At 44.0% G+C, this 27,837-nt stretch overlaps 1 protein-coding gene across 2 annotated transcripts in view; it reads right to left on the bottom strand.

The window, feature by feature from the left end:
• LOC126299075 (rho GTPase-activating protein 7) overlaps positions 1–27,837 on the bottom strand; it is a 1,286,633-nt gene that overhangs the window by 107,843 nt on the left and 1,150,953 nt on the right. The window contains exons 12-13 of one of the 2 annotated variants that reach the window (XM_049990744.1): positions 24,401–24,672; positions 12,998–13,060 (exon numbers count right to left, since the gene is read on the bottom strand). In XM_049990744.1, the coding sequence (XP_049846701.1) occupies positions 12,998–13,060; positions 24,401–24,672 (335 nt within the window). The remainder of the gene's footprint in view (positions 1–12,997; positions 13,061–24,400; positions 24,673–27,837) is intronic. The other variant, XM_049990745.1, reaches the window with a different exon arrangement.

Below are 27,837 nucleotides of genomic sequence, written 5' to 3'. Positions count from 1 at the left end.
ATGTGCTGTGTGTTTACACCTATGGACTGCACGCACTCGTTGTCAACTTTGAGCGGCCGTCACTTAGGTGTCGCTTAAATGAGCTAGAACAATCGCCAACAGTTTTCGAAAATCCACACTACGGTTCATCATCTGCAGTGGTTACACCTGACCGAAAACTTTGGCGGTGGAACGCTTCCTACGTGACGTAGATAAGATCCCAGATTCCGGCACTTTTGGGCATCCGTTTGTTCGCCTTATGCAGTACGGTGTACGTCAGAGTTGTCAATGACGCGGAGAGCGAACGAATGCTTCATGACACGAAACAAGGGCTACGCTTTTGTCACGACGACAGGAATGTCAGTGCAGTCAAGTTTTCGAATTACCATTCAAGCTCCTGGCGGAAGACGCTAACGCGGCTTTACGCCCCTATGGCGTTGTATATAATCACACTGCTGATGGACGTTGACCTGACAAGTTCTTAACGGTGTACGACAGATCACCATCGATCTCCGTTGCCACGTGGCATCTTATCAACAAATCAGTGAATGACGCTCGGTCGTTATATACGCTGCTACAGTGGTGCCTCCGACTCCGAAGACGGTTTTGCCGATCACCTACGCATCGGCGCTCTCTTCTCCTCCCGCCGCCCGTCGTCAATCAGACCACGTACCAGTGTCCCTTCGAGCTGCCACGGATAACGCCGGGGTCGACGCGTCACTCTCACAACCTGATTCGACTCCGGCGCCACTACCATCAGAGACGACTGCCGATGCCCTTCCGGCTGGTGATATGGACGTCACGTCGCTTGGCGCCCTCGCGACGGCCTTCCTCCCGGACCGGCGTGACTCTCTCAGGTTTTCAGGCACAGATGGACGGACATGCAAACAACGTTCACCTAAATAGCGCAAGAGTAGGCGTCGTGTGGTCTCGGAACGAGGCAACTCATCTCCCCCTGAGGCTTCAGAGGCCATCCGGCCCGATGAGGCGTCAGGGAACCTGCACGACGACAAGAATGACAACAAAGCGATGCCGGATCTGACTGTGCCGGTACCTACTCCGTCGGCTCGCCCAGATGCACCTGAACCGACGGAATCCACCGTTACGACTGCCACCGAGGCGTCCTTCGCTCCTATGGATGAGAAGGAACACATGAACGCCACAACGACAGCGTCCTCGATGGCGGGGAGTGACGGCGTCCACAATGACCCATGACCCGAACCACAGGCTGCGGACCGTGTTACCCCAGACGGAGACCTAGTTCTGCCGACGCCAACGCCATCAGATGGGGTACCACACGGCTAGTCACTGCCTCGCCCCTCTTCACCCCCACTGATGGAGTTCCCCTCCAAGGTGGGGCTCGACTCCGAACGTACCAAATAGCTACTATCAACACTAATAAAATTAGCTGCCGAGTGACAATTCAGCTGTTGCGAGAGATGATATGGGAATCGGAAGTCGACATCGCACTGCTGCAGGAAGTACACTCGGCCACACTTCCGGACTTCGCAGGGTATAACACTTATTCCTAATCCGGTGACCACCTGGACTTGGCGTGATCATCTACGCCCGCAAGGGAATTCTAGTTTCTGATGTCACATACCTTCCGTCCACCAGAGGCATGGCGATCACAGTCACGGGGTCGCGTATTGTCAACATTTACGCTCCGTTTGGCTCCACCCATAGACACTACAGAGCTCGTTTCTACTCAGGAGAAATCGCCCCTTTATTTCTTTGACACTTTGAGTATTACTTGCGTGAGGGGTGATTTTAATTGTGTCCTGCACCCTAAGGGTCAAAGGCCCCACTACAATACTTGTCAAGAACTGCGCTATGTCGTCCATGATCTTTTGCTCCGCGACAGTTGGGAAGTTCTGTTCGGCAACGCACCTGGACGTTCTTACCAGACGGGTCACTTCGCGAGCCGCCTTGACAGGATTTACGTCTCTCGGGAATTCACATCTGCACTCTAAAAGTGTTTAACTTTGGCTCTTGAGCTTTTCAGAGCACTGTGCCTATATCTGCAACACTCTCCTCTCGCAACAAGTGGTCTGGCGCACTCGTGCACCGTGGAGGCTAAACACCTCCACGATCACAAATGTCTTTAACGCGTTATCGAGATGGGCCACCTGTGAAGTTCGCTTGCCTCAATACTGCACAACCATGAGTTCGTGATGGGAATGTGCGGAATCTGCCATTCGACGTGTAACTTTATTCAGAACGGCAAGGAAGCAGCTGCGTGGCGCCGGCACACTACCGACTATTTCTACGCCGTTCTCAGCGACTTGGACTCCCAGCCGCCCACTCTGAAACCCAAACGGAACGCAGAAGGATTAAGGCTGCAGGGGGGCGTTGGTGAGGACCAGACGTCAAGATTCGGCGGCACAGGAACACTCCACCATGCATCATATCGCCTCCGATGGGAAACAACGACGATGACGACACATCTCCGAGATCTACACCTATCGCGCCGAGCACGTCAATTGTCAGGCCGAAGTCTTCAGAGCCTTTGTAGACTACTACAGCACAATGTACCAGGCGGAGCCTTCCAACATCCGTGATAAGGGGGTTGTGTTACCACACGTCACACGTGCCCACTCCGGCGACGAGGCGGACGAGCTGACGGCGCTAGTTACGTGCGACGAGGTCCACGACGCAATCAATAATGTTACTTAGAATAAGTCACCTGGCGTCGACGGATTGCCGATGGAATTTTATCGTACCTTCCTTGCGCTAATGGTTTCGCGGTGGACGACAGTGCTTCATGTCCTGTTGATGACGGACAACGCTGTACCGCCAGCCTTTGTCCCGGGAATTAGTATCCCTATCCACAAACGGACACTGGGAACGACGACAGCACATAACTGCCCGTAATTCTACTTAACGCAGACTATAAAATTTATGCAAGACTACTGGCAAAGCGTTGCCGCAAGGTACTCCCTTGCATTCTGTCCTCAGAAAAGACAACTCCGGGTGTCAGTTAGTATACAAACGGCCACAGGGGAACATCGTGGTTTGATCACACTGGCAGTGGCGTGCACATTCCGAACCGCGTTGGTTGCCATACATTCTGACAGCGCATTCAACAAGGTGCGGAATCATTTTCTATTATCCGTAATGGACTGATTGGGTTTTCCACCCCCTTCACTGTTGCCTGTACCGCATCGCCGAATCACTCATTCAGGTCAACGGCCGTGTGGCGGGCCCAGTGACTCCACACCGCTCCATAAGGCAAGGTTGCCCATTTTCGACACTGGGCCTACTGTATTCTATAGCCCTGCAGAGCCTGACGACCCTTCTTTCTGGTCTCACTTTGCGACGACACACTTTTAGTTGCCGTGCGTGTGCGGACCACTTCCTCCTCTTAGTCCACTCGCGGACCGAAACACAAAAGATGCTACTTCATTTGATATCAACGTATACCTGAAATACCATGCATGTGACTAAATCCTCGGCTATGCTCATCATTGGTTCAAAATGGCTCTGAGCACTATGGGACTTAACTTTTGAGGTCATCAGTCCCATAGAACTTAGAACTACTTAAACCTAACTAACCTAAGGACATCACATACATCCATGCCCGAGGCAGGATTCGAGCCTGCGACCGTAGGGGTCGCGTGGTTCCAGACTGTAGCGCCTAGAACCGCTCGTCCACCCCGGCCGGTTGTGCTCATCATTGGACGCGGCCTGTCACACGAAGATGTAGCAACCCCCGTCCCTCCCCCCACTTCCCCGTGCGCACAGAATTCGATACCTTGGTATCATTTTTGCCTCCACTTGCGCCGCTCGACTGTCATCCATTTTCGGCGTAGTCCTCAAATTATCCGCACTGAGGTGCGACAAAATTTGCTCCGCCAACTCGATTCTTTACAATGTGTCGAATATCTCAGTCAACATGTGGCGTCCTAGATGGTCCACATCGCACAGGTACTCTCACTGCCAACAACTACTGGACGCAGCCTCCAGGGGGTCTCGGACTTGTCCATGCGCGACTCCGAGCTGCGTCTATGTACGTGACCACCATGCTCAAGCAGTGGAAAGGGCCCACCTCCCTTACAAGCAGCTAGCTGGACATTCTTATGCCCACGACCTCATCTCCGCCAGTTCCAGCAGGCGACATCACTCACTATCTGGCGCACGTTTCTGATTTCGTTGTTGACTACAGTTACAGTGACACTCTCACACCGGGCACACGCCTCCGATGCATATCCCACAACAACATCGGATTCAAACATCCATCGACGCTGTGGCCCACGGTTTGGCGTCCTATCCACCAGCGTTTCCTTCCCTCCACCGTCCAGGCAACATGGTACCATGCTGCATACGGAAAATTCCCCACAAATCAATATCTTCACGTAATAGTATTGTCGTTCATTCCGCTTCATACAGTCTGCCACATCGTGTACGACGATGCCCACCACCTGACTTGTGCTGCCACCAGTCACATCTGGAAACTGGGTCTACACTTCGTTGCCTGCTACCTCCGCGTTTCGTCGGACTCGATTGAGCTATGGACTTTTATCCATCCAGAGGATATTCATTTCCCCGCCACCAAAAATCATGCAGCTGTATGGGTCAAAGGACGGACGATCACTCACCTGTATGCTGATGGCGATAAAACACCCCTTGACTTCTGGCAGTACTTACAAACAGCCCACAATGAAATCGAGCACCGACCGCGCTACCGCACCTTTTTCGCCAATTACCTTCGTGAGATTCTTATGTCACCCTTGCTCAGCTGGATGGCGACAAACACAGACTGTTTCTGTCGTCTGAGAGTCCTCGTGCTGCATTTCTATATCGTACGCCAAAAGGGGGTAGGTGCATGGACACGTGCCCCTTTCTTTTGTGCACTACACAACACCAAGCCAGTCATTATCCCAACTATACTTTCCCCTCCTCCTTGGCTTCTGTCCTTTTTTGTGCTTCTGCCTGGTAGTGGTGCCGGGGACACCGTTGCCAGGCCTCGCATGTTGACCCCTGCCCACGCTGCCCCCATGCTCCATTTGCCAAGCAGGAGGATGCCTGCAAGTCTAACCATGCCCCTACCCACTCGTCCCACTTTGTCTATAGCGTCACTCCTCTTAGCTTACTTTCAGTTCTTTTCTTTTCTTTTTTTCCCCCACGCCTTGTTAATAAAGACGTTTACACACCTTGTTCGCCGGCCGAAGTGGCCGAGCGGTTCTAGGCCCTTCAGTCTGGAACCGCGCGACCGCTACGGTCGCAGGTTCGAATCCTGCCTCGGGCATGATGTGTGTGATGTCCTTAGGTTAGGTAGGTTTAAGTAGTTCTAAGTTCTAGGGGACTGATGACCTCAGGTGTTAAGTCCCATGGTGCTCAGAGCCATTTGAATCATTTTTGCCAGCCACACCATGTTCGAATGTATTGTCTAATGTTGGTTTCATCAGAAAGACGCCCTTTATCTTGTGTTTATACTTGTACGAATAAAGATAGGCCCATTGTGTTTAACCTGCTTCCTGTTTCTGCCCCTCCCTCCCCCCTCCCAATGCAAAAAAGCGGTGTGGCGCGGTTCAGGGACGGGAAGGGGAAGGCATCGTAACCAGGTCTCGGGTTTCAACCTCTGCCCGCCCTGTCTCCATCAACTCGAGGCTGAGCACTCTAACTACTGTTAAAAGAGTAAAAGTCGGTAGAGAACCTGCCCGCGAAAGGCGAAGGTCCCGAGTTGCAGTCTCGCTCCAGCACACAATTTTAATCAGTCAGAAGTTTCATATAAAGTTTGGTTTACACTGATTTGGATAAAAGTAAATTAATATTTTAGTCACTGGATGAACTTAACTGCTTACGACCAACATCCTATGGGCTTTTAAAGTTAATAAAATTAAGCTTGCGATCCCTGTCGATAACACTTGTTACATTGTGCGAATAGCCAGTTGTGTTCAGCAAGAACGACATTATAAACCTTGCTGGTTATGTGTCAACAGTCCATTTTGTTTCAGATACCTCGAAATGTTCTAAAAAGAATTTAAGTTTCAAAATCCAAGTTGAAATCGATATTAATGAGATGAATCAGTAATTTCGTAGAATTGTTTTATTTCCGTGGTTTTTCACTGGTATGACCTTTGACGTTTTTCCAGTCTTTGGGCAGGAACTTCTGTCACACCGGTTACTCCTGTGGTAAGAGGACCGACACTTGTGCAGTGCCTGTAGTAAACATTTTTCTGCACGTCACATATTAATTGAAAGCGTTTTGCCTAGTGGTAAGAGCACAGAGACTAGTTTACTGCCTGGTCTGAGGACTCTTTTAGACAACGATGGGGGTTTTAAGGCTCTTCGTTGTTCCTGACCCTCAGTCTAAAATGTTACATAGGTATCTTAGCGCGTTTTCTAGTTAGTTGGCCCATCCATTTTTTTGTGCAAGTCGTAACAAGGCCACAGTGTTCTGCCTTACTGAGCTAGTCCCGTCTGTTACAGCATTTATAATTTACAGTACATAAAAAAGTATACCGCCATAGCCAAGCCTTGTGTACGAGAGTATGGTTGTAGGCATGCATCGCGAGGTTAAGTGGCATTGAGTGAATAGGATTTTAACGAAGATATTATGGTATAAATTATAAAAACCGAATATTTTGGATAGTGTTAGTAAGGGTGTTCATAACTGCGATGTTGGGCGCCCTTAACTCACAAGCATCACCACCACCACCACCACCAGCATCATCATCACCAGCATCAACCTGCGTCTCCGAAAGCGTTCTAACGCTAGTAGACAGAACTTCTTGGTCACTGAACTTCTATCACAATTTTCAATCGTCAGTCGTAGTACTATCTCTGACCTGCAATAAAGCATTTGTCCATTTCATCTATACAGAGTGGTAGGGGTATAACGGCAGATACTGTCATCATTACTACCTTAATATGTTTGTGTGTTTGTTGTTTTTTCTCTGCACGTAACAGTCTTCTCGCAAACACGTCACATAATTTACTACGTGATATTTTCGGCACGGTCGTAGCTGCACCACAAATAGGACTATACCTGTCAGTATAGACTTGCAGCCGGGCACTGTGGACGAGCGGTTCTAGGCGCTTCAGTTTGGAACCGCGCTGCTGCTACGGTCGCAGGTTCGAATCCTGCCTCGGGCATGGATGTATGTGATATCCTTAGGTTAGGTAGGTTTAAGTAGTTCTAAGTCTAGAGGACTTATGACCTCAGATGTTAAGTCCAATAGTTTTGCATCCACGGAAAATTCATATATCAATTTTTCATCTCAGAGTAGCGGTGGTGGTAGTAAATTCCAATGGGACCAAACTGCTTAGGTCATCGGTCCCTAGGTTTATACACCACTTAATCTAACTTATACTAACTCACTTGCGGGATGTATGCCAATCTCCGTCTTCCTCTACGGTTATTACCCTCTACGGCTCCCAGTACCGCGCAAGTTATTCCCTGATGTCTTAACACATGTCCCCAGAAGATCACTTTTCTCTCCGTTTCTGGGGAGAACCTCCTCATTCCTTACCTTATCAGTCTATATAATTTTCAACATTCTTCTGTAGCATCACACCTCAAACGCTTCAATGCTCTTCTGTTCCAGTTTTCCGACAGTGCATGTTTACTGCCATATTAAGTTGTGCTCCAAACGTATATTTTCAGAAATTTATTCCTCAAATTAAGATCTATATTGGATAACAGTAGACTTTTCTTGGTTAAGAATGCTCTTTCTTCCAGTGCTAATCTGCTTTTTATGTCCTCTTTGGGCTTACCGTAATGGATTATTATGCTGCTAGGTAGCAGAATTTTAGAACTTCATCTATTTCTTGATCACCAATTTTTATGTTAAGTTTCTCGATAATCTCATTTCTGATACTTCTCGTTACTTTCGTCTTTCTTGGATCTATTCTCAATAGGTAATCTGTACTCACTAGGTTTTTCATTGAAACTAACCAACCTAAAAAGATGCTACTTCTGATAGCTATAATTATTATCCTGCAAATGAAGTAAATGCTGATGTAATGTTGTTGAGTACACTGTTCTCAGTCACCAATAAAAATAACTGCATTTATGCCCATAAAACTCCCGTATTTATACTTTTTAAAGTGTAATAAGTTTTTATTTTATGGGAGATGCGGTCAGTAGGTGACATCTCCCAGTGTATAAGCCGTGGCGTACTATCTTCTAAACCATCTTCTTGTGTTGTCTTTTGTTTGTTTTGAACAGAGGTTTTCAACGCCGTAACTTTATAGTTACCGTAAAACTCCAACAAAATGCGAAGAATTGTTTTTGCCGGTTAGAGACGCATCTCATGACACCTGCAACTAATCGTGACATCTAGCGTTGCCTCACACCTTCCCCGGTCTAGCGAACACAGCTGAATAATTTTCAGAGCAACCGACCACCCTGCTCGCTATAATAACGTTTTGTTCGAAAATACGCCGTAGTTGCGAAAGGCATACACTTCGCTCGCTCGGGCAATAGAGAACACAAAAACAGTGCGACAGGAACTGGTTACGCAAACATAGCACAGCTGCTGCTGTACCTTTCATAAACCAAGTGAATGAAGAGAAGAAGCTTTAGGGCTGCAACGGGCATGTAATTTAGCTACGTTCCGTACCACGGGACATAATGAACGAACCGGATGAAGTATGCAATTCAGACTCGATTATTTCAACTCTGAAGCATTCGCGGAAGTTCTGTGACGGGCGCTCATATGATAGCTTTCAGCAGGTCCTACGAGCTTACTGAGAAGATAGGTAACTGTGAAGACTTATGTAACCGATCTGCTCAAAACACTTTTTGCACCATCATTGGTTCGCCGATTTTAAAAAAGGAATCAGCCCATAATTTGGTGATTTTGAGTTTGTTTTGCCTGCAGATTCTACATTTGTAACTGAAGAAATTGATGTTGGAGGGGTACCAGACGGTCAGTCAATTTACTACTATAGGATTCTGAAAAACAATATTATTTTTGTAGTGACACCAGTCAATGACTCATGCTCTTTTAAAATTAAAGAGGCGTCAGTCGTGACTCGTGCCGCTTTGAAAATAAGACTTAGATAGCAACTACGATGATGCTGCATATTATTTAATACTTTCTACTCTCATCCCGCTGCCAATGCATTTTGCATACACAGTATGAAGACTGGCATAAGCACAGTCTATTTCTGCCTTGAGGGTGCGGTCATGAAGAGTACAAGTAACGTGTGCTAATTTACAAATGATTGTATAAATATATGCCTCAAGAATACACCGAAATTTGACTATTCTCAGATAACTGCTTATCTCAAAATAAGGACCACACTATCAGCAGATTTCTATTGTACCTAACACATTTTGGGAGAGTCAACAAAATTCAACATTGCTTTCCAGTGAAAGGACACAGTTTTTTACCGTGCATTAGGGATTTCTGCATTATAAACTGGATATTATGTAAACATGACTGATTATTTATTGTGGATGGCGTCACAGAGGTGATTGATACAAGTTGGAAACCAGATAAATTTATTGTTAGAGAGGTTGCAGCTACTGAAATACTAGACTTCAAGTCATGATGGCAGGCGTACTACAGGAAGACAAGAATTTTTGTAGAAACTCGGTACTAGAAGATAAGGGAAGGTGACACTTTCTGTCCGAAAGAACAGACGCCATCTTCATGTCGTTTAAGGCTAACCGGCTGATGACCTTCTTCAATGCGGATTCACACAATTTGCCTGAACTCTTACGGGACTCGGTGGATTGTCTGCCGCGAGCAATGGGTATAATGGCAGGGGCACTACGAATGTAGTGCGTGGACTATAAGTTGAGAATGTGGGTATCACGGGGAGCGTGCCGCCGATAAATCCCTGCACTCGCACTATCCTCTGTGCTGTCGGTGGTTCAGATGGATAGAGCGGCTGCCATGTAAGCAGGAGATCCCGGGTTCGAGTCCCGGTCGGGGCACACATTTTTACCTGTCCTCGTTGATGTATGTCAATGACCGTCAGCAGCTAATGGTATTGATTTAATTCTAATTTCAATTATTGGGGAATTTGCTACCCCACAGCCATTAAATATTGAAAGAAGACACCGTCTGAAATTCAGAACCAGCTAGAGGTTTCCATCCAACGTAAGTATAGTACATGAGGACGCAAGGAGAAAAGAAGCTGACAGTGTTAAATTCTTGAGATTAAAACTTGATAATAAGCTAAATTGCGAGGAGTACTCGACATAACTGCTGTAACATAAAAAAAATATTTGTGCTGTCAATTTTGTAAGAAATAGCAGATGCGAAAATAAAGAACTCGCTTACTTAAATTACTTTCTTTCTATGATGTCGAACTGTATCACATTTTGGGGCAACTCATTAATTGAAACTGATGTTTTCTGGGCGTAAGGCGTGTGATACGAATTATTTGTGTCATAAATGTGTTCCAGAAGCCATTCTGAGAATTGTGTATTCTAACTACTGTTTCTCAGTATACAGGGTGTGTCAACAAGGATGGCGAAAACATAAGCGGCTGAAAATACACGATAATAGAAACACAAATGTCAAGTAATCATGGGCTATAAAACGCATACCGCAAGAGCTATGAGATATTCTTGATTTTCAATATTGTGAAACAGATCTCTTCTACTGCAAGCTCTTTGCTTTCCATATTTTGGGAAGTGGTAGTATGGACCAAAAAAAGAAAGAAATGTCCTGTAAACATGTGCTCTAAAATGCATACCTTAAAACTTATGAGCACTTGTTCCAAAGTACCGAAGATGAACATGTGCTAATAGCTGTTAAGGTATGCATTGTTGTTCTAAAGTACCGATGATGAACAGGTGCTCATAGCTGTTAAGGTATGCATTTTAGAGCACATGTTTACTGGACATTATTCTCTTGTTTTGGTCCATACTAGCACTTCCAAAATATGGAAAGCAAAGAGCTTGCAGTAGAAGAGATTTGTTTCACAATATTGAAAATCAAGAATATCTCACAGCTCATAAGGTATGCGTTTTAGAGTTCATGTTTACTTGACAATTGTGCTTCTATTATCGTGTACTTTGAGCCGAGTAAGTTTGCGCCATCCTTTTTGATACGCCCAGTATTTGTTTTAAATATTTTTTATTCCAGTCTTTGATCACAATATCAATTCTTTTGACGATGACAGGTTTCAGTCAGTAATGACCATCCTCAGATCTTTCGATGGTATTGGATCACTGTTCATTAACGCGACTATATCGCAGCTGGTGAAACACCCTGTATTTGTTGCTTAATGAAATCTATCATAAGCAATATATCTCTTTCAAACTAACAGCTCTGTTCACGATGTCATACCAGTAACAAGGACGATCTTAGTAAGAAGTTAAAGTCACCTACATCGATCCATATAGGTGTCCGTTATCTAGGAACAAACATTTTCAATAATTTGCCGGCAACTAAGGCCAATCCCTTCTCCTCCATTGCAGAACCAACCAGTAATTAGCGATATCACACCACACGAATCCTATGTAAAAGCCTATTTCTGCACGGTTTCAGTGCATTACTTTGATTTGTGAAAGAAATCCTTTTAACTGTTTGTGTTTTCTACGATGTCTGGATGGGTTGCAATAGAATTGAAATTGGAATTATCTTATGGACGGTATCGTATGCAGGGTGTTCCAGGAGGGATGGTCAGTATTCAGGCATACAACAAGAACGATAATTCGATACAAAATAGCCTAGTAAATACATACTCTAAAATGCATGCCTATGCTATGAGCACTTGCTAAGTAGAAGAGATGTGTTTCACAGTAGTGAATGTGAATAAGTGTTCATAGTTCTTAAGGTATGCAAAGCACTTAAGGAGAAGAGATGTGTTCCACAGTAGCGAATATGAACAGGTGTTCGTAGCTCTTAAGGTGTGCACTTCAGGGCCTATGTTTACTAGATTTTTTTTCTTATTTTGGTCAATGCTACCACCTCTCAAAATATGGAAGAAAGGAGCTCTGAGTAGAAGAGGTTTGTTCCACAGTATCTATGATCAAGAAGAACTTAAAGTTCTTAAAATATTTATTATAGAGCCCATGTTTACTAGATTTCTTTTGCTTCGAATGATCGTTCCTTTCGTATTCCTGAATATTGAATTCCTCGTTACACCGCGTACGCGGTTAAGGTTCTTGGTGAGCTTTTTCATTGGTATATACATGAAAAAAAATGTATAAAATTTATGAATTTTCACATCCATGAGGATCAGGTTCTCAAAATCTGTGGAAGGAGCACTACCAGATCAGTTTTTTGTAAATATGTACTACGCAATTCTGTTTTTCAGGCTTGTTCCACATCCTAGAGGATCTCCCCACTAAGGATCTATAGAATGGACTGTCGTAAAATAAAGAACAAACCGCCTTCAGTCACAAGTTGCATTTATTTATTGCACTATGCATTTCGAGACCTGGAGGCTCATCTTCAGGTGCTTTTTAGTGACTTTATAAAGTCACTAAAAAGCACCTGAAGATGAGCCTCCAGGGCTCGAAATGCATAGTGCAATAAATAAATGCAACTTGTGACTGAAGGCGGTTTGTTCTTTATTTTACGAAAGTAAAACAGTCGCGGACGAAACACTGGTAAACAATGGATAAAATTAAGAATGGACTGTGCATCTTTTTCTCGTTCATGACACGCGCGCAGGTGCACGCGTGAATTTGTAATGGCTGCCAAACAAAACAGTAAAGAGCGAACACAGCGGAAATCTTGAAACTTCCTGGCAGATTAAAACTGTGTGCCGGACCGAGAAAGGCAAAGGTCCCGAGTTCGAGTCTCGGTCCGGCACACAGTTTTAATCTGCCAGGAAGTTTCATATCAGCGCACACTCCGCTGTAGAGTGAAAATTTCGTTCTAGCGGAAATCTTGTTAATGCTGACAGCGTACAAGAGGTTCGTCAACGACGGTTCCGCATATATCGCTGTTAAGAACTGCGTATTAGGCCATAGTCCAATGCTTATAAAATTGGGTGCTGAAGCGTCCAGCATGCTGAGGGAACCCGCTCCACAAGCCGCAGCAAAGATTCTCTAGTTTTATTCCAACAACAAGAACGAACAGCGGTGGCTAGTGGTACTCACCTTGTCATGTTGGGCGCGCCAGCTCGTCGGACCGACCTCCGAGTCTGACAGCGACACCTCCAGCTGCGAACAATGCATCATTACTGAAGCGAGCACATAATTCATGATCTGGTACTAGCACATCCTGAGAGACACTTTTCTAAACTTTTATTCCTATCCGGAAAATTTGCTGTTAAAGTCTTAGCAGACAGAGCAGACATTAAGAGGTAAATGCATCTTTTATATTATTATTTTACAGCTACATCAACAAGTCTTATAATGTACGAAGGTGAGTCAAATGAAAATATTTTTAAAATATTATTTATTGCGCAGAAGTGGTACAAAGCTGTATCAATTTTCAACATAATCTCCCCCACGCTCAATGCAAGTCCTCCAGAGCTTACAAAGTGCATAAATTCCTTTAGAAAAAAAATTCTTTTGGCAGTCCGCGCAACCACTCATGAACCGCGTGGCGTACCTCTTCATCAGAACGGAACTTCTTTCCTCCCATTGCATCTTTGAGTGGTCCAAACATATGGAAATCACTTTGATGATGAGGAATGACGACATTCCTTGCTCGCTCTCTTCGTTTCCGGTTGCTGGACGTGAACCCAGGTGTCTGCCCCAGTAACGATTCTTGCAAGGAAACCATCACCTTCTCGTTCAAAGCGCCAAAGAAGTTCTTCACAAGCATCAACACGTCGTCCTCTCATTTCAGGAGTCAGCTGCCGTGGCATCCATCTAGCAGACACTTTGTGAAACTGGAACACATCATGCACAATGTGGTGTGTTGACCCAAGACTAATCTGTAAACATGCTGCAATGTCATTCAGTGTCATTCGGCGGTTTGCCTTCACTATGGCTTCAACTGCTGCAATGTTCTGTGGAGTCACAACTCGTTGTGCCTGACCTGGACGAAGAGCATCTTCCATTAAAGTCACACCATTTGCGAACTTCCTACTCCATTCGTAGACTTGCTGCTGTGATAAACATGCATCACCGTACTAAACCTTCATTCATCGATGAATTTCAATAGGTATCACACCTTCACTACGCAAAAACCAAATAAAAGAACGCTGTTCTTCCCTGGTGCAAGTCGCAAGTGGGGCTGCCATCTTTATATTGATAGTATCAATATAAAGATGGCAGCCCCACTTGCGACTTGCACCAGGGAAGAACAGCGTTCTGTTATTTGATACTGCGACGGTATGTGTACATCTGCACTATGCTGCCACCTACTGGCCATTCTGCACGCTGTTTGTAGCACGCTTACCAACTTACAGGATAACGGCGGAACATATCGATTTGTCATTGCAAATTAAAGGTTTTCATTTGAGTCACCCTCGTAATAAACACCATATAACAGGGCTCTTTTTTCTTTTTACTAAGAAATGAAGAAACGTACATTAATTTTTTTCTTCGATGTAATTGCTGGAAGATTCAAGAAAAAATGGTGCCACCTGCCAAAATTGCGCAAGACGAAAATCCTGAGCTGAGTGAGATAAATTATTTAATTACAGAAAAAAATACAGTAGAACGAAGTGCATGGATTCAACGTCCGTTTCTCAACAGTAGAGACGAAACACATTTGTTATGCGCTGTACAGCACTGAAAGTCACATGTACATCTAATAATATTACAGGATCCGATGATGACAGTGTAGATCTGTCAAAATGGTAATAGTAACAAAAAGAATTACTAGCGATCTTGACAAACTTGATTCTTCAAGAATAGTATAACTTTCAGTTCGTCCCCAACGTCACGCAACGTCAAACATTAATAATATTTGTTATGCCAAATAGAAGTTAATGGTCAATTAGGAACTGCAAATGGGTTAACTATCAAGTATTTAAACAGAAACAAAATTGAAGTTGTGAGTTTCTTGGTGAAATCAAAAGCCGTATTGAAACATTTCTTGGCCCTGATTCCGGAAAAAAATATTTTAGGTTTTTTCGAATAAATGGGTTTTCTGAGTATACTGTTGTAGTTATATAAACTTACTTTTATTTATTTAAAAATTTAGAGTATTTCTCGTAAGGTAAATAAGTCTTACCAGTGCCTAAAATATTACTATCTTTTTATGTAAATCATTGTAAATGTATCTGGTGAGCTCAATGACAGCACTGATCACTGATTACTACCTGCCGTTTATGTGCGATCTCGCGACAAAATATCGCTCTACGAAGATAGATGCTGCCAACTGCGTTTAGTCAATAGATGACTGAGTGCATCACTGCTCGTTAGAACGCATTAGGACTCTCTAGTGTTCTAGCACTGGCTTTTGGAAATCAGTGTTACTTGAGAGCTAATTAGAGGGCTAAGCTGAAACGGAAATAAGTGTCAAAGCCTTAAGCGCAGCGAATTCGCTGATCTAGAAAACATGACGGAGCTCATAAGCTACGGCAAGAACTACTTAATAGAAAATATTGATTGTGGAACTACCCGTCCTACTGCGGATGTGCCCCCAACGCTGTGTCGTCTTCCTTTTCCTTTACATCCTCTACACTGCCGATATTCCCAAACGACCTCCTCTTGTGCACTTTCTTCACTACACTTATTTACTTTTCTATCCCTCTACCTTACAATTCATAATTTCCTTCTGGTTTGCCCAATATCTCCTCCATATAAAGGCCGGACTACGGTTCGATTGAAAACTAACATGGAAACTACATGTGCTAATCATGTAACAGAAGGCCCAAAAATAAATTAAAGCCGCTAACTGACGGAACGTGGCGGTTCCACCCCCTCCCCCCCCCCCCCCCCCCCCCCCCTCCCGTGCTATCCTCCACATTTACGAAACCATGGTCCGACATATCCTCTCCTATTTCAAAGTTGCTCGTATATCAACTTCAAGAAATTTCGACCTTCCCTCCAAACCCCGGAATCCCATGTACTCCAGCTTGACTATCGCATCCATTTACCTTTTCACACATAGACCATTACCATCTCATCCAATTTCCATCTCCCCTCACTCACACTGAACACTTCCGTATACCCTACAACACACACAGACTCTACTCCAAGAATCCTAGTGTTTTTCCTTTAATTTCCTTCAACATACTCCCGCAACAGAACTTAATCTTTCTCCCTATGCCATAAAATGAAATCAGCCCCTACATTACCTATCGTATCAACTTCAGCTCTTCCCTTCTTATTCCACCGCGCATCAGGGTTTCTCCTTCACTCTACATCTTTTCTCATCCCTTCTCTCCATATCATACAGTACAGCCCACATCCAAATCTTCTACTCCTTTTCAGTTTACCAACATCCATCCCAACACCAAGCCTGTTCTCCACTGTTACATTCGACAGGACCCCTCTGTTTATACTCCTACCGTATGATACTACAGAACACCTAATTTTTCAGTTTGCTAACCTCAAAGCAATTTTAAACCTATTGTATAAAGTGTGGGATGTTTGTACCGATGAAAGTCCACAGAGAATTCTCAAGCGCACCATCAATCCAGTCACGTTAACAAGGCCTCAATGTAGATTAAATAAGTAATCTAATTAAAGGAAGGAAAATTATTTGGTCACTACAGTAGCAGTATTATTTGGTGAAATTATTCATTTATAAACCAGTTTTCCTGACTGTGAGGAGAAACGTCAACAGTAAGTGGCATTTATTGTGTAGTTTTGTAAACAGTTCTGAAATTCCACAATTGAGTTGTGATTGATACATATCTACGTAAAGAGCCAGTAAAAGATCATTAGAGACGAGATTACATCACATTACAATTTATGCCTTGTAAATACACATTTTAAAACTCTCATTTGTGTTTCACCGAAATATGTTCATTACGTATTTGTTACTAAGTAATAACATCTGATTGCAAACAAACTGTCAGCTCGGTTAATTAACTTCATATAGAAGCCACATGTAAGTGAGAACTAGCTTCTGACTATTCTGTAACAGCGTATTTGAAGGAATGAAAGGATTCAGTTATTCGTACAGGTACCCTTTCTGAGAATGCCGTACGTTAACACAAAAAACAAGTTTATAATACAAGTAATCGCACTGTTTATATATAAGAACAGAGCACAATTTTAACCTTTCATGTGAATTAAAATCTTCAAATAGTTCTCTAGACACTTAAATTTCCATTCAAAATTGGACATTTGTCTGGCAGAATAACAGCCCTGTTAGGACTTAATGCAGTTTTTCAAATTCTTTTAGTGAATGCCATGCTGATTCCAATATAAACATCTAATCAGTTAGAATATGTAACGAGACGCAAAAGATATTACACTATTAACAAATAGATTTCACACATGCCTTCCTCTCCAAGTATAGGTTAAGGTAGTTTTGACTACAGGGCAAGGCTTTCGTCCACAGAAGACGTTGCAATAATAATAAATGTGTCATCATCCGGTCTTCACTACGGATATAAGATGCACAATAGTTTTTGCATTTAATTTACAATGAGAGCGAGTAAATCACAGAGAGAAAACTTGCCTGTGTATTAACGAATGCATTAGGAGCTTGTACGGCGACAGGACACTCGGTGGGGCTTCTATGAAGAAAATTGAAAAATCTGCTGGGTTAGGACTGAAACCATTGTCCTCTCTGCCGGAATCTCGCTGCCCCACTTCATGTGCTTTGTATCACAAAGTAGTGAGAAAATACTAAAGTAGAGGATTACGTTTGCGATCAATGTTCCTGAAGCTATCGTCACTAGACAATAGTGTCATATGATGCACGATCACAAGTTAATATACGCCAGACTGCAATGGTGGCTGTGTGCGTCAAGAGAGGAGGGCGCTACACCCAATGAAGATAGCGAGTTGGGATGAACAATGCAGAGCTTTTAGCAGGTGGCGAAAGTTAATAGTGTAGCTTTAGTTCCTCTTGGGCTTTGTGACCAGCCATCGGCCAATGGTCATATCCACTGACTGTATAAGCTAAGCAACGCATTGTGACGGATGATCGTAACTCCTGTTCTATCAAATCAATAAAATATCTATGTAAACCAAACTAAACAAATCGCTGGAAAGAATAACAGTCGTTATGATAAAAGCTACGAAAGTTACAGCTGTTTTAGTAATGTATAAACACATTAATTCACTTTGTAACGGGACATTATCCTCTAGCATTACATTTCCTCAACAGTAGTTGTCGATACCAGAATTACTTTTCGAATCTTGGACAGATCAATATTATTTCAGTTGCTTTTCTGAAAACTTGCATATAATTTTACACACAGTATCTTATATTTCAAGCTAAAATTTATGAAAAGGAAATACCTTATAAAATATTTTAGTTTCGATGTTATAATCGATAAATACTGAATGAATAGCTAAAAATGCTTTCTAGAAACATTTGAAATTACGAATTATTGGCACACTTAAAGTTTCTATTATTAATTACGCAATCCTGTACTGTTTACTATGTTTATTTCTAGATTCATTTATGAAATAATAATCGAAATTAATGATGTAACAGAAACTAATAGAAATTCATTTGTTAAGAAAGAGTGTAAATCCTTTGGAATATTGTTATTTCCGCAGAGTGTGAGAGTATTAAGCATGCCTCTGATGTGATCGGACGTATTTTTGTGCGAACAATGTAATTCCGGCTTTGCTAATGTGAAAAATCAAAAGATGTCTGATACACTAAAATGTGAGAAAATATATTTACGTAAACACAAGAATTCTGCAACAACAATCTTTAAATTTATTTAGTTCAATCCAACAGTGAGCACCTAAACTGTGAGATTACAGCTTCAACACTCAGACTCTCAAGCAAGAAGAACTGGAGCCATTTCAGCGTAACAAGCTAAGCAAACTTGAGAGTTTCTTGTAATCTTCGCCCCTCTCCATTCTTCATAAAAGACTTTACTGTGGACAGTAAATGGAATTAGGAAGGAAAGGGTAGATTAAACCTTAAACATTCAAATGCTTCGTGCTGAGAAGTCATTCGAGGTCTTATTGCTCATTATGTCATGTGACTATCTACCAGATAGGTAACTAGACTGTGTGCGCCCAAGTATCGTGAACACATCAGTATGTATCCGCACATTACCTTACCTACCCAAAATGTATAAATAAACTGTTTTCAGTTATAAAATATATTTTTATAAGAGTACTAACACGTAGGAATTAATAAAAAACCGGCCGCATTGGACATATTCCTTTGGGTTGTTTGGGGGAAGAGACCAAACAGCTAGGTCATCGGTCTTATTGGATTAGGGAAGGACTGGGAAGGAAGTCGACTGTGTCCTTTCAAAGGAACCATCCCGGCATTTGCCTAGAGCGATTTAGGGAAATCACGGAAAACCTAAATCAGGATGGCCGGACGAGGGACTGAACCGTCGTCCTCCTCGTTAATGAACAACACCTTTACTTTCTTGAGCTTTACGTGCGCATTGTCGCATTCTGTTTTTATTATTATTTATTGAGAAATAATAGACCTACCATTATTTGTGAGGTCTCAAAATAACCTTTGTGAAAAAGACCACACATTAATCCGTAATTTATAACACCAATATTTATCAAATCGGAGTTCTTGATCATTTTGTATTCTGGAAAGTCGCAACTGATGTTACGCCACGAGGGGCGAGAGTGCACGTGTATACGACAATGGAAAGAGGCGTGCATGGACACTTGGTCAGCTGAATTCTTCAACTCTGGACGACGTGACTAAGTGATTTCCCTTCTGTTCACATTCTCATTTTGTTTCGCTGTTGCGATACGAAGAAAATCTGGTGGGCTGCGAGTAGCGAATTTTACATTTTGCCACACTTGTGCCGAATTCCGGAAGCTGGAACATTTGCTAGTACTTCATTTTTGTGGATTTTAATTCTTAAGTGTGAAGAGAAGTACTCTGAGGTATTTTGTTACGACTTAAAGCTTTTTAAGTGTTAATGTGGATTTGAATTTGAACAGTGCACTAACGAGGGAAGATTATCGGTAATTACATGAAGATGAGTATGAACTTCGATTAAATACGGTCCGACGTAAAAAGACGATTGTGACAGATTTTAGTTAGGCCAGCATTCCAGATCTCGAATAGATTAAACATTAATGAATAAAACTCTGCTAACCCGCAATTCAAGTTCAGGCATTGTCAGCTGTAGTCATTATTTACTTCCACTCTTGTTCATTTAATTTGGTATATTGGTGCAAATGAACTGTCGATATTTTGTTGTACAGGTGTTACACATCGTAACAGCATGGTATTTTAAGGGACTGGCCACGATCTCTCCTGAGACACGAGAAACGAGCCGTATTTCTTGCAGGATCGTAAATGTGTCCGGGGCCACATAGCGTGACAGGACAGGATGCCTAGAAGCGCGAACTGCAGATCTCAGGCATCGAACGATTACAGGTTTGAGCTAACTGCTATTATTTGCACCAGGCTCATTCATTGCCGCGATCTGACTGGATATTACTACAATTTTAATCGAGAGATGACCTTCATAGGTAAGCGCATCATCTGCGAAACGCCTGATACTGCAATCAATATTATCCGCAAACTCATTAATATGAGCATATAATATGAACACCAACGCTCCTATTACGCTCCGCTGGGGCACAACAGAATTACTTCACGGTCTTTCGATGAATCCATTCAGGGTAACGTGTTGCGTCATGCCTGCCACGAAATTTTCTGTCCAGTTGCAAACTTGGTTTGTTGTATCTTCGGCCTGGACTCTCACTGACTGGAGTAGAATTGTCTTCGGTGAAAAGTCCCGCTTGAAAATTAGCCTCGATGACCAGTGAACATGTGTCTGGAGACGTCCCAGATAACAATGAGATACCAATATGACTGTTACCCGTCATATGGTCCGACAACCAGGCGTGGTGGTCTTGGGTGACGTTTCTTTTCACAGCCCGCAGAATCCTCAAGGCACAGATGTACGTCGACGATATTCTACGACCCGTTTTGTTGCCCTTAATGGCAAGCCACACGAGACTTCCATTTCAGCAAGATAATGCCTGCCCGCACACGACGAGAGGCTCTATTGTTTGTCTTCATGCAGGCCAGATCATACCCTTGGCCAGCAACGTCGCCGGATCTGCCCTAAACTGAGAACTTTTGGAGCATTATGGACAACGCCCTTCAACCAGCTCGGGATATTGACGAAGTAATTGGTCAGGATTTGCCACTATATCTCTCCGGAGGACATCCAACAATTCTGTCACTGCCACGCCAAATAATTGCTTGCATTAGGACCAGAGGTGGACCAATGCGTTAGTGACTCGCTCAATTTGTGAATCTCTTTCTCTTGGAAAAATCACTCAGTTTTTATGAAATTGCAATCATTTGTTTGTCTGTACATGTACAAAACGTCTACAGATTCCAATCCCATTCGGATATTCCTTCATGGTGCGTCATGTGTTTCTTTTTTGTCTCAGTGTTCAAAGAGCACCTAAAACAAGTTGAAGAATTGATATTTTCAACAAAACCATACAAATAAGTAGCAGTTTCATATCTCAATGAGGAACTGTGGCTCAAGTTCAAAGGAACAGCTGACTATACTCTGGATAGATATATATCCAGTAGAATAGTTATGAAGTGAGAGATCCTCCATGGTATACAGTAACTGTAAAGCAACTTCTAAACAAAGGGAGACTACTGCATAATAGATATAAAAGAAAGCATAGAGCTATTTATAGAAAGATGCTGAATGAAATGCGTTTGACTGTCAAAGCAGCAATGCGTGAAGCCTTCAGTGACTACTAGCAGAACGTTGAACGTTGTCGAAAGATCTTTCACGAAACACAGAGAAATTGTGGTCTTATGTAAAGGCTGTTAGTAACAGAAAGTAGTGTCGAGTCACTCTTGGATAAGACAGAAACAGAAGTTGAAAGTAGCAAAGCTAAAGCAGAAGTGGTTACCTCCATTAAAAAAAATGGTTCAAATGGCTCTGAGCACTATGGGACTTAATATCTGAGGCCATCAGTCCCGCAGAACTTAGAACTACTTAAACCTAACTAACCTAAGAACAGCACACAACACCCAGCCACAGGCACGATTCGAACCTGCGACCGTAGCGGTCGCCCGGTTCCAGACTGAAGCGCCTAGAACCGCTCGGTCACAGCGGTCGGCGCTATCCTCTGTCTTCAAATATTCCTTTACAAAGCAAAACTCTGCAGTACTGCCCTAGTTTAATTCTCCCACTCCTGAAAGGCGAGTGAAATAAATCTGTGTCAGTAGCGTCGAAAAACAGATGAAATGATTAAAACTGAACAAAGCCCCAGGGCCCGATGCCATCCAGTGTGCTAACCACTGCACTACCTCGCTCGGTGCGAAAAGTTTGGAGACCGGAAAAAAAAGGCAGAGAAAAGGTGGCGGTTTTAATGCTTCAGATGTTCTACATAGCCTCTCCCCCCCCCCCCCCCCCCGCCCAATTTGAGTAGAACGCACAGAAAGCTCAATCTGGCGTTCACCAAGGAAGTATTAGAGGCCTTTTGCTGTTCCAGGCTTCTTTGATTGTTTGTATATAATGCTGTCATTTATCGTCTAGTACACTCATCGGAAGATCAAAAACCAATTGCAAAATGACTAAGACACGATATCTGTATGGTGCAATAAGTGGCAATTGGCTCTAAATAAGGAAAATTGTGAGGTCATCCCCAACTGTACTAAAATCAATCAAAAATGGCTCTGAGCACTATGGGACTCAACTGCTGTGGTCATCAGTCCCCTAGAACTTAGAACTATTTGAACCTAACTAAGCTAAGGACATCACACACATCCATGCCCGAGGCAGGATTCGAACCTGCGACCGTAGCAGTCGCACGGTTCCGGACTGCACGTCTAGAACCGCGAGACCACCGCGGCCGGCTAAAATCAATCCTTTAAATTTAGGTTACATGATAGATCACACAAATCTAAAGGCCGTCAATTCTAGGAATTACCATTACGAACGACTTAAATTTCAGCGATCACATAGATAATGTTGTGGAGAGGGCAAATAAAAGACTGTGTTTTATTGGTAGAACACCTAGAAGGTACGACAGGTCTACTGAAGAGGCTGCCTACAACACGCTTGTCCGTTCTCTGTAGTACTGCCGAGCGGTATGGGATCTTTACCAGATAGGTTTAACAGAGGAGATGGAAAACGTCCAAGGAAGGGCAGCTCGTTTTGCATTATCGTAAAATTGGGGCGAGAGTGTCACGGGTATGATACGCTAGTTGGCTTGGCAATTATTAAAACAAAGGCGTTTTTCGTCACGGCGGGTTCTTTTCACGAAATTTCACTCACCAACTTCCTGCTCTGAAAGTGAGAACATTTTATTGACACGGCCTTATATAGGAAGTAATGGTCATCATAACAAAATAAGAGCAATCAGAGCTTTTACCGGAAGATTTAAATGGTCATTTTTCCCACACGTTGTTTGAGAGTGGAACTGCGGAGAAATATTCTGGAGGTGGTTCAGTGAACCCTCTGCCAGGCACTTAAGTATGAATTGTAGAGTAACCATGTAGATGCAGTTGTATGTCGTCAAAGCGTTGGCCCTTCATGCAAATTTTCACTTGGTCGTTTTATGGCAGGTTCTAGTAATAACATTAGGTCTCATGATCCGTGACGATTTTTTTCCAAAAAATAATAGTCCGCGTTTCGCATTTCAGTCAAGTCATGGCAGGAGTCCACATGTCGTCGTTTTTGTTTGGGAGTCAAGGCGTGCAGGACAAACTTAACACACACTGTTCTCTTGATGAAGGTTTCTCGGGTCTCCAGCCGCCTGGAGACCCGAGAAACCTTCATCAATAGTTTACGCCGGGAAAGCCTACAGTCACATACACTGTTCTCTTCTTCAAACATTCTGGAGAATGTTGATCTAGAGCTGTTACTCCATTGCGTTTTGTGACACACTAGGGCCGCACGTCCATTACTTAACATAGCCTGCTCACAACTGACTGGCCGAATGCTCATATGTTGCTCACGATATTGCAGAGCTTTTTCTTCAGAATTACGATACAATGATCCTTCGGACATGCATGTATGCAAATATTGGCACACCGCATCGCATTTACGAATGATACAGGAAATACAATATCGTATTTATTAGCCGACACCAGGCAAGCGACATTCAATTAAAATATTTCCCATGTACGGGAATATCCATAATGAATGTACGGGCGCAAATTGTAGACACATGGTCGACGATATATGGTAGTCTGGAAGTGGCCAGGCGACGACTTGCGATAAGAGGGAAGTCGTGGTTCGAGTCCCTCTCCGGCACAAATGTTCCTTGTCGCCATTCCATTATACAGCTGCTGGCTGTCCATATTTGCAATTGCGAATATATTTCATGTATATGCTACTTACAGCTTTTAGTTCAAGATGGCACCGCATTTGCTGTGCTGATGTCCCTTATGCATCAGGAATAAAATCAGTCTCGGAAGTTTTTAGATGGACGGTGCACAAATAGTACACCATTCGGTCGGTATTCAGAGTGTGACACAGAACGTACCTGCGGGCCCTGGACGACGGCGGCCTCGCGGTGCAGGCGCTTGCGGCGGCGCGCCTTGAGGCTGTCGACGCGTTTCAGCAGGGCCCGCGCGCTGTCCTTGAGTCGTTCACTGCCGCTGCGGCGCACACTGGGTGACGCGGGGGCGTCGGCCGCCGACGCGGCGGCGGACGACCCGGGAGACGCGTCGCGGTCGTGGTCGCGCTCCTGGTCGTGCACAGAGCTCTGGCTGGGCACGCGCAGCGTATCCTGGTCCACCCCCGCCGCGCTCGCGTCTGCAAGTTACAAACATGTACACACACTATTACACTACTGCCCATTAAAATTGCTACCCCAAGAGGAAATGCAGATGATAAACGGGTATTCATTGGACAAATATATTATACTAGAACTGACATGTGATTACATTTTCATGCAATTTGGGTGCATAGATCCTGAGAAATCAGTACCCAGAACAACCACCTCTGGCCGTAATAACAGCCTCGATACGCCTGGGCATTGAGTCACACAGAGCTTGGATGGCGTGTACAGGTACAGCTGCCCATGCAGCTTCAACACGATACCACAGTTCATCAAGAGTATTGACTGGCGTATTATGACGAGCCAGTTGCTCGACCACCATTGACCAGAGGTTTTCAGTTGGTGAGACATCTGGATAATGTGCTGGCCAGGGCAGAGGTCGAACATTTTCTGTATCCAGAAAGGCCCGTGAAGGACCTGCAACATGCGGTCGTGCATTATCCTGCTGAAATGTAGGGTTTCGCAGGGATCGAATGAAGGGTAGAGCCACGGGTCGCAACCCATTTGAAATGTAACGTCCACTGTTCAAAGTGCCGTCAGTGCGAACAAGAGGTGGCCGAGACGTGTAATCAATGGCACCCCATTGATACGCCCATATGGTGATGACGAATACACGCTTCCAATGTGCGTTCACCGCGATGTCGCCGAACACGGATGCGACCATCATGATGCTGTAAACAGAAACTGGATTCATCCGAAAAAATAATGTTTTGCTATTCGTGCACCCAGATTCGTCGTTGAGTACACCATCGCAGGCGCTCCTGTCTGTGATGCAGCGTCAAGGGTAACCGCAGCCATGATCTCCGAGCTGATAACCCATGCCGCTGCAAACGTCAAACTGTTCGTGCAGATGTTTGTTGTCTTGCAAACGTCCCCATCTGTTGACTCAGGGATCGAGACGTGGCTGCACGATCCGTTACAGCCATGCGGATAAGATGCCTGTCATCTCGTCTGCAAGTGATACGAGGCCATTGGGATCCAGTACGGCGTTCCGTATTACCCTCTTGAAACCACCGATTCCATGCCGGCCGGTGTGTCCGATCGTTTCTAGTCGCTTCAGTCTGGAACCGAGCGACCGCTACGGTCGCAGGTTCGAATTCTGCCTCGGGCATGGATGTGTGTGACGTCCTTAGGTTAGTTAGGTTTAAGTAGTTCTAAGTTCTAGGGAACTGACGACCTCAGATGTTAAGTCCCATAGTGCTCAGAGCCATTGGAGCCACAGATTCCATATTCTGCTAACAGTCATTGGATCTCGACCAACGTGAGCAGCAATGTCGCGATACGATAAACCGCACCGCGATAGGCTACAATCCGACATTTATCAAAGTCGGAAACGTGATGGTACGCGTTTCTCCTCCTTACACGAGGCATCACAACAACGTTTCACCAGGCAACGCCGGTCAATTGTTGTTTGTGTATAAGAAATCGATTGGAAACTTTCCTCATGTCAGCACGTTGTAGGTGTAGCCACCGGCGCCAATCTTGTGTGAATGCTCTGAAAAGCTAATCATTTGCACATCACAGCATCTTCATGCTGTCGGTTAAATTTCGTGTCTGTAGCACGTAATCTTAGTGCTGTAGCAATTTTAGTGACCAGTAGTGTAGATTTCAAAATAAGCCCAACAGACAATATTAGTAATCCTCTTAAGACATACACTTGTGCCTTTGTCGTACAGGTGATACCAGACGGTCGTGTCACCCTCCACCGTGTCCATGAAAGCACAGTGAGTTGCGCTATTTAATGGTGTATGAAGGCGGACTTCTCAACGTGACTACAATCACTCGTAGCTATGCAACACGTGATGGAAACAGTGGTAGTCAAGAGATCCCAACAGACAGGAACCAGAGAGAAGTGTCACACCTTGTTAATGGCAACAGTTTCAAACCCGAGAAGAATTAACAGTGTCAACGAACGCAGGTCCATTTCAACCATTTACAGAGTTAACACTGTGAAGTGATATCTGAACAGTGGATATTTGCAGTCGGGTACCCTGAAAAGGACTATTGCTTACAGTGGCATTTAAAATTGCACGTCTGCAATGGACTCAACAAAACAGGAAATGGGCAACAGCTAATTGGAGGCATGTGCTTTGCTGTCCGAGTAGTATCCATGTTGACTCTTTTCAAGTAAAAACAGTAAATTAGTAAGGCATAATGGGCTGGGAGTCCCTCAATAGGTACGTTCTGTCGCCTATTTACACTAGTTATTTTCAATTGTACGCCACTTCGGCAACTTGTTCACTTTTAGCCAACCCCACTAGTCCAACTGGGGAAAGGGAACCTATAGTTCAACGTGGAATATGAACCACATATCGTTCTTGGTGCAACTTCCCATTAGTGAGACGTGAAGTCTAGCATAAAGGAGACTTAAAACTCCTGGTGTCTGACCAGGATTCTATCCCACGACCTTTCGATATCCAGGCTCGAAATTTACCCCTAGATCACCAAAACCGACTCCTTTCAAATGAGGCAAGCCATCAGGTGCATCAACGGCTAAAATGGACTTAACATCAGAGGTCATCAGTCCCATAGAACTTAGAACTACTTAAACCTAACCAACCTAAGGACATCACACACAGACATGCCCGGGGCAGGATTCGAACCTGCGCCCGTAGCGCCTAGAACCGCTCCATCAACGACCAAATGAGGCGTTCAACCAGCAGTCTGTGGAGGGTGTCGTTCGAGCTAAAGTGGTCCTATGATATTTTGTTGGTGTTTTTCCAACCATGATTACCGCCCACTCATTAAGGTTACTGTGAACATGAGCCAACATGTTTAATTCAACATTCTCAGTGGCTATGTACCGGCTCTCCTTTTAAATCTTCATAATGAGCACGCTGTGTTTACTTCAACCTTGTGTGATGACAACAGCTGTGTTCACCAAACTGCACACATACGTTCCTCGAGTGACAAAAACCCAGGCAATCTATCACACCTGGATTGGTCCACTGATGCCCACGATCATAACACTGCAGAAAATGCCTGTGACTCTTTGGAACAGTGGCTGAATTGTTTCAGATAACTGGTAGCTGTGTGTGATCTGATCATCAGTGACAGGATATGGCGCACCTGAATAAATTTGTGGTCCCCCTCCCTCTGTGAACTGAGGCCATTATCAAGATAAAGGGGGATGAGTGGCT

This window comes from Schistocerca gregaria, chromosome X, assembly GCF_023897955.1.
Source record: "Schistocerca gregaria isolate iqSchGreg1 chromosome X, iqSchGreg1.2, whole genome shotgun sequence".
NCBI lineage: Eukaryota > Metazoa > Arthropoda > Insecta > Orthoptera > Acrididae > Schistocerca > Schistocerca gregaria.
The sequence above is the reverse complement of the archived record's forward strand: the minus strand, read 5'-3'. Positions and strand labels throughout refer to the sequence as shown.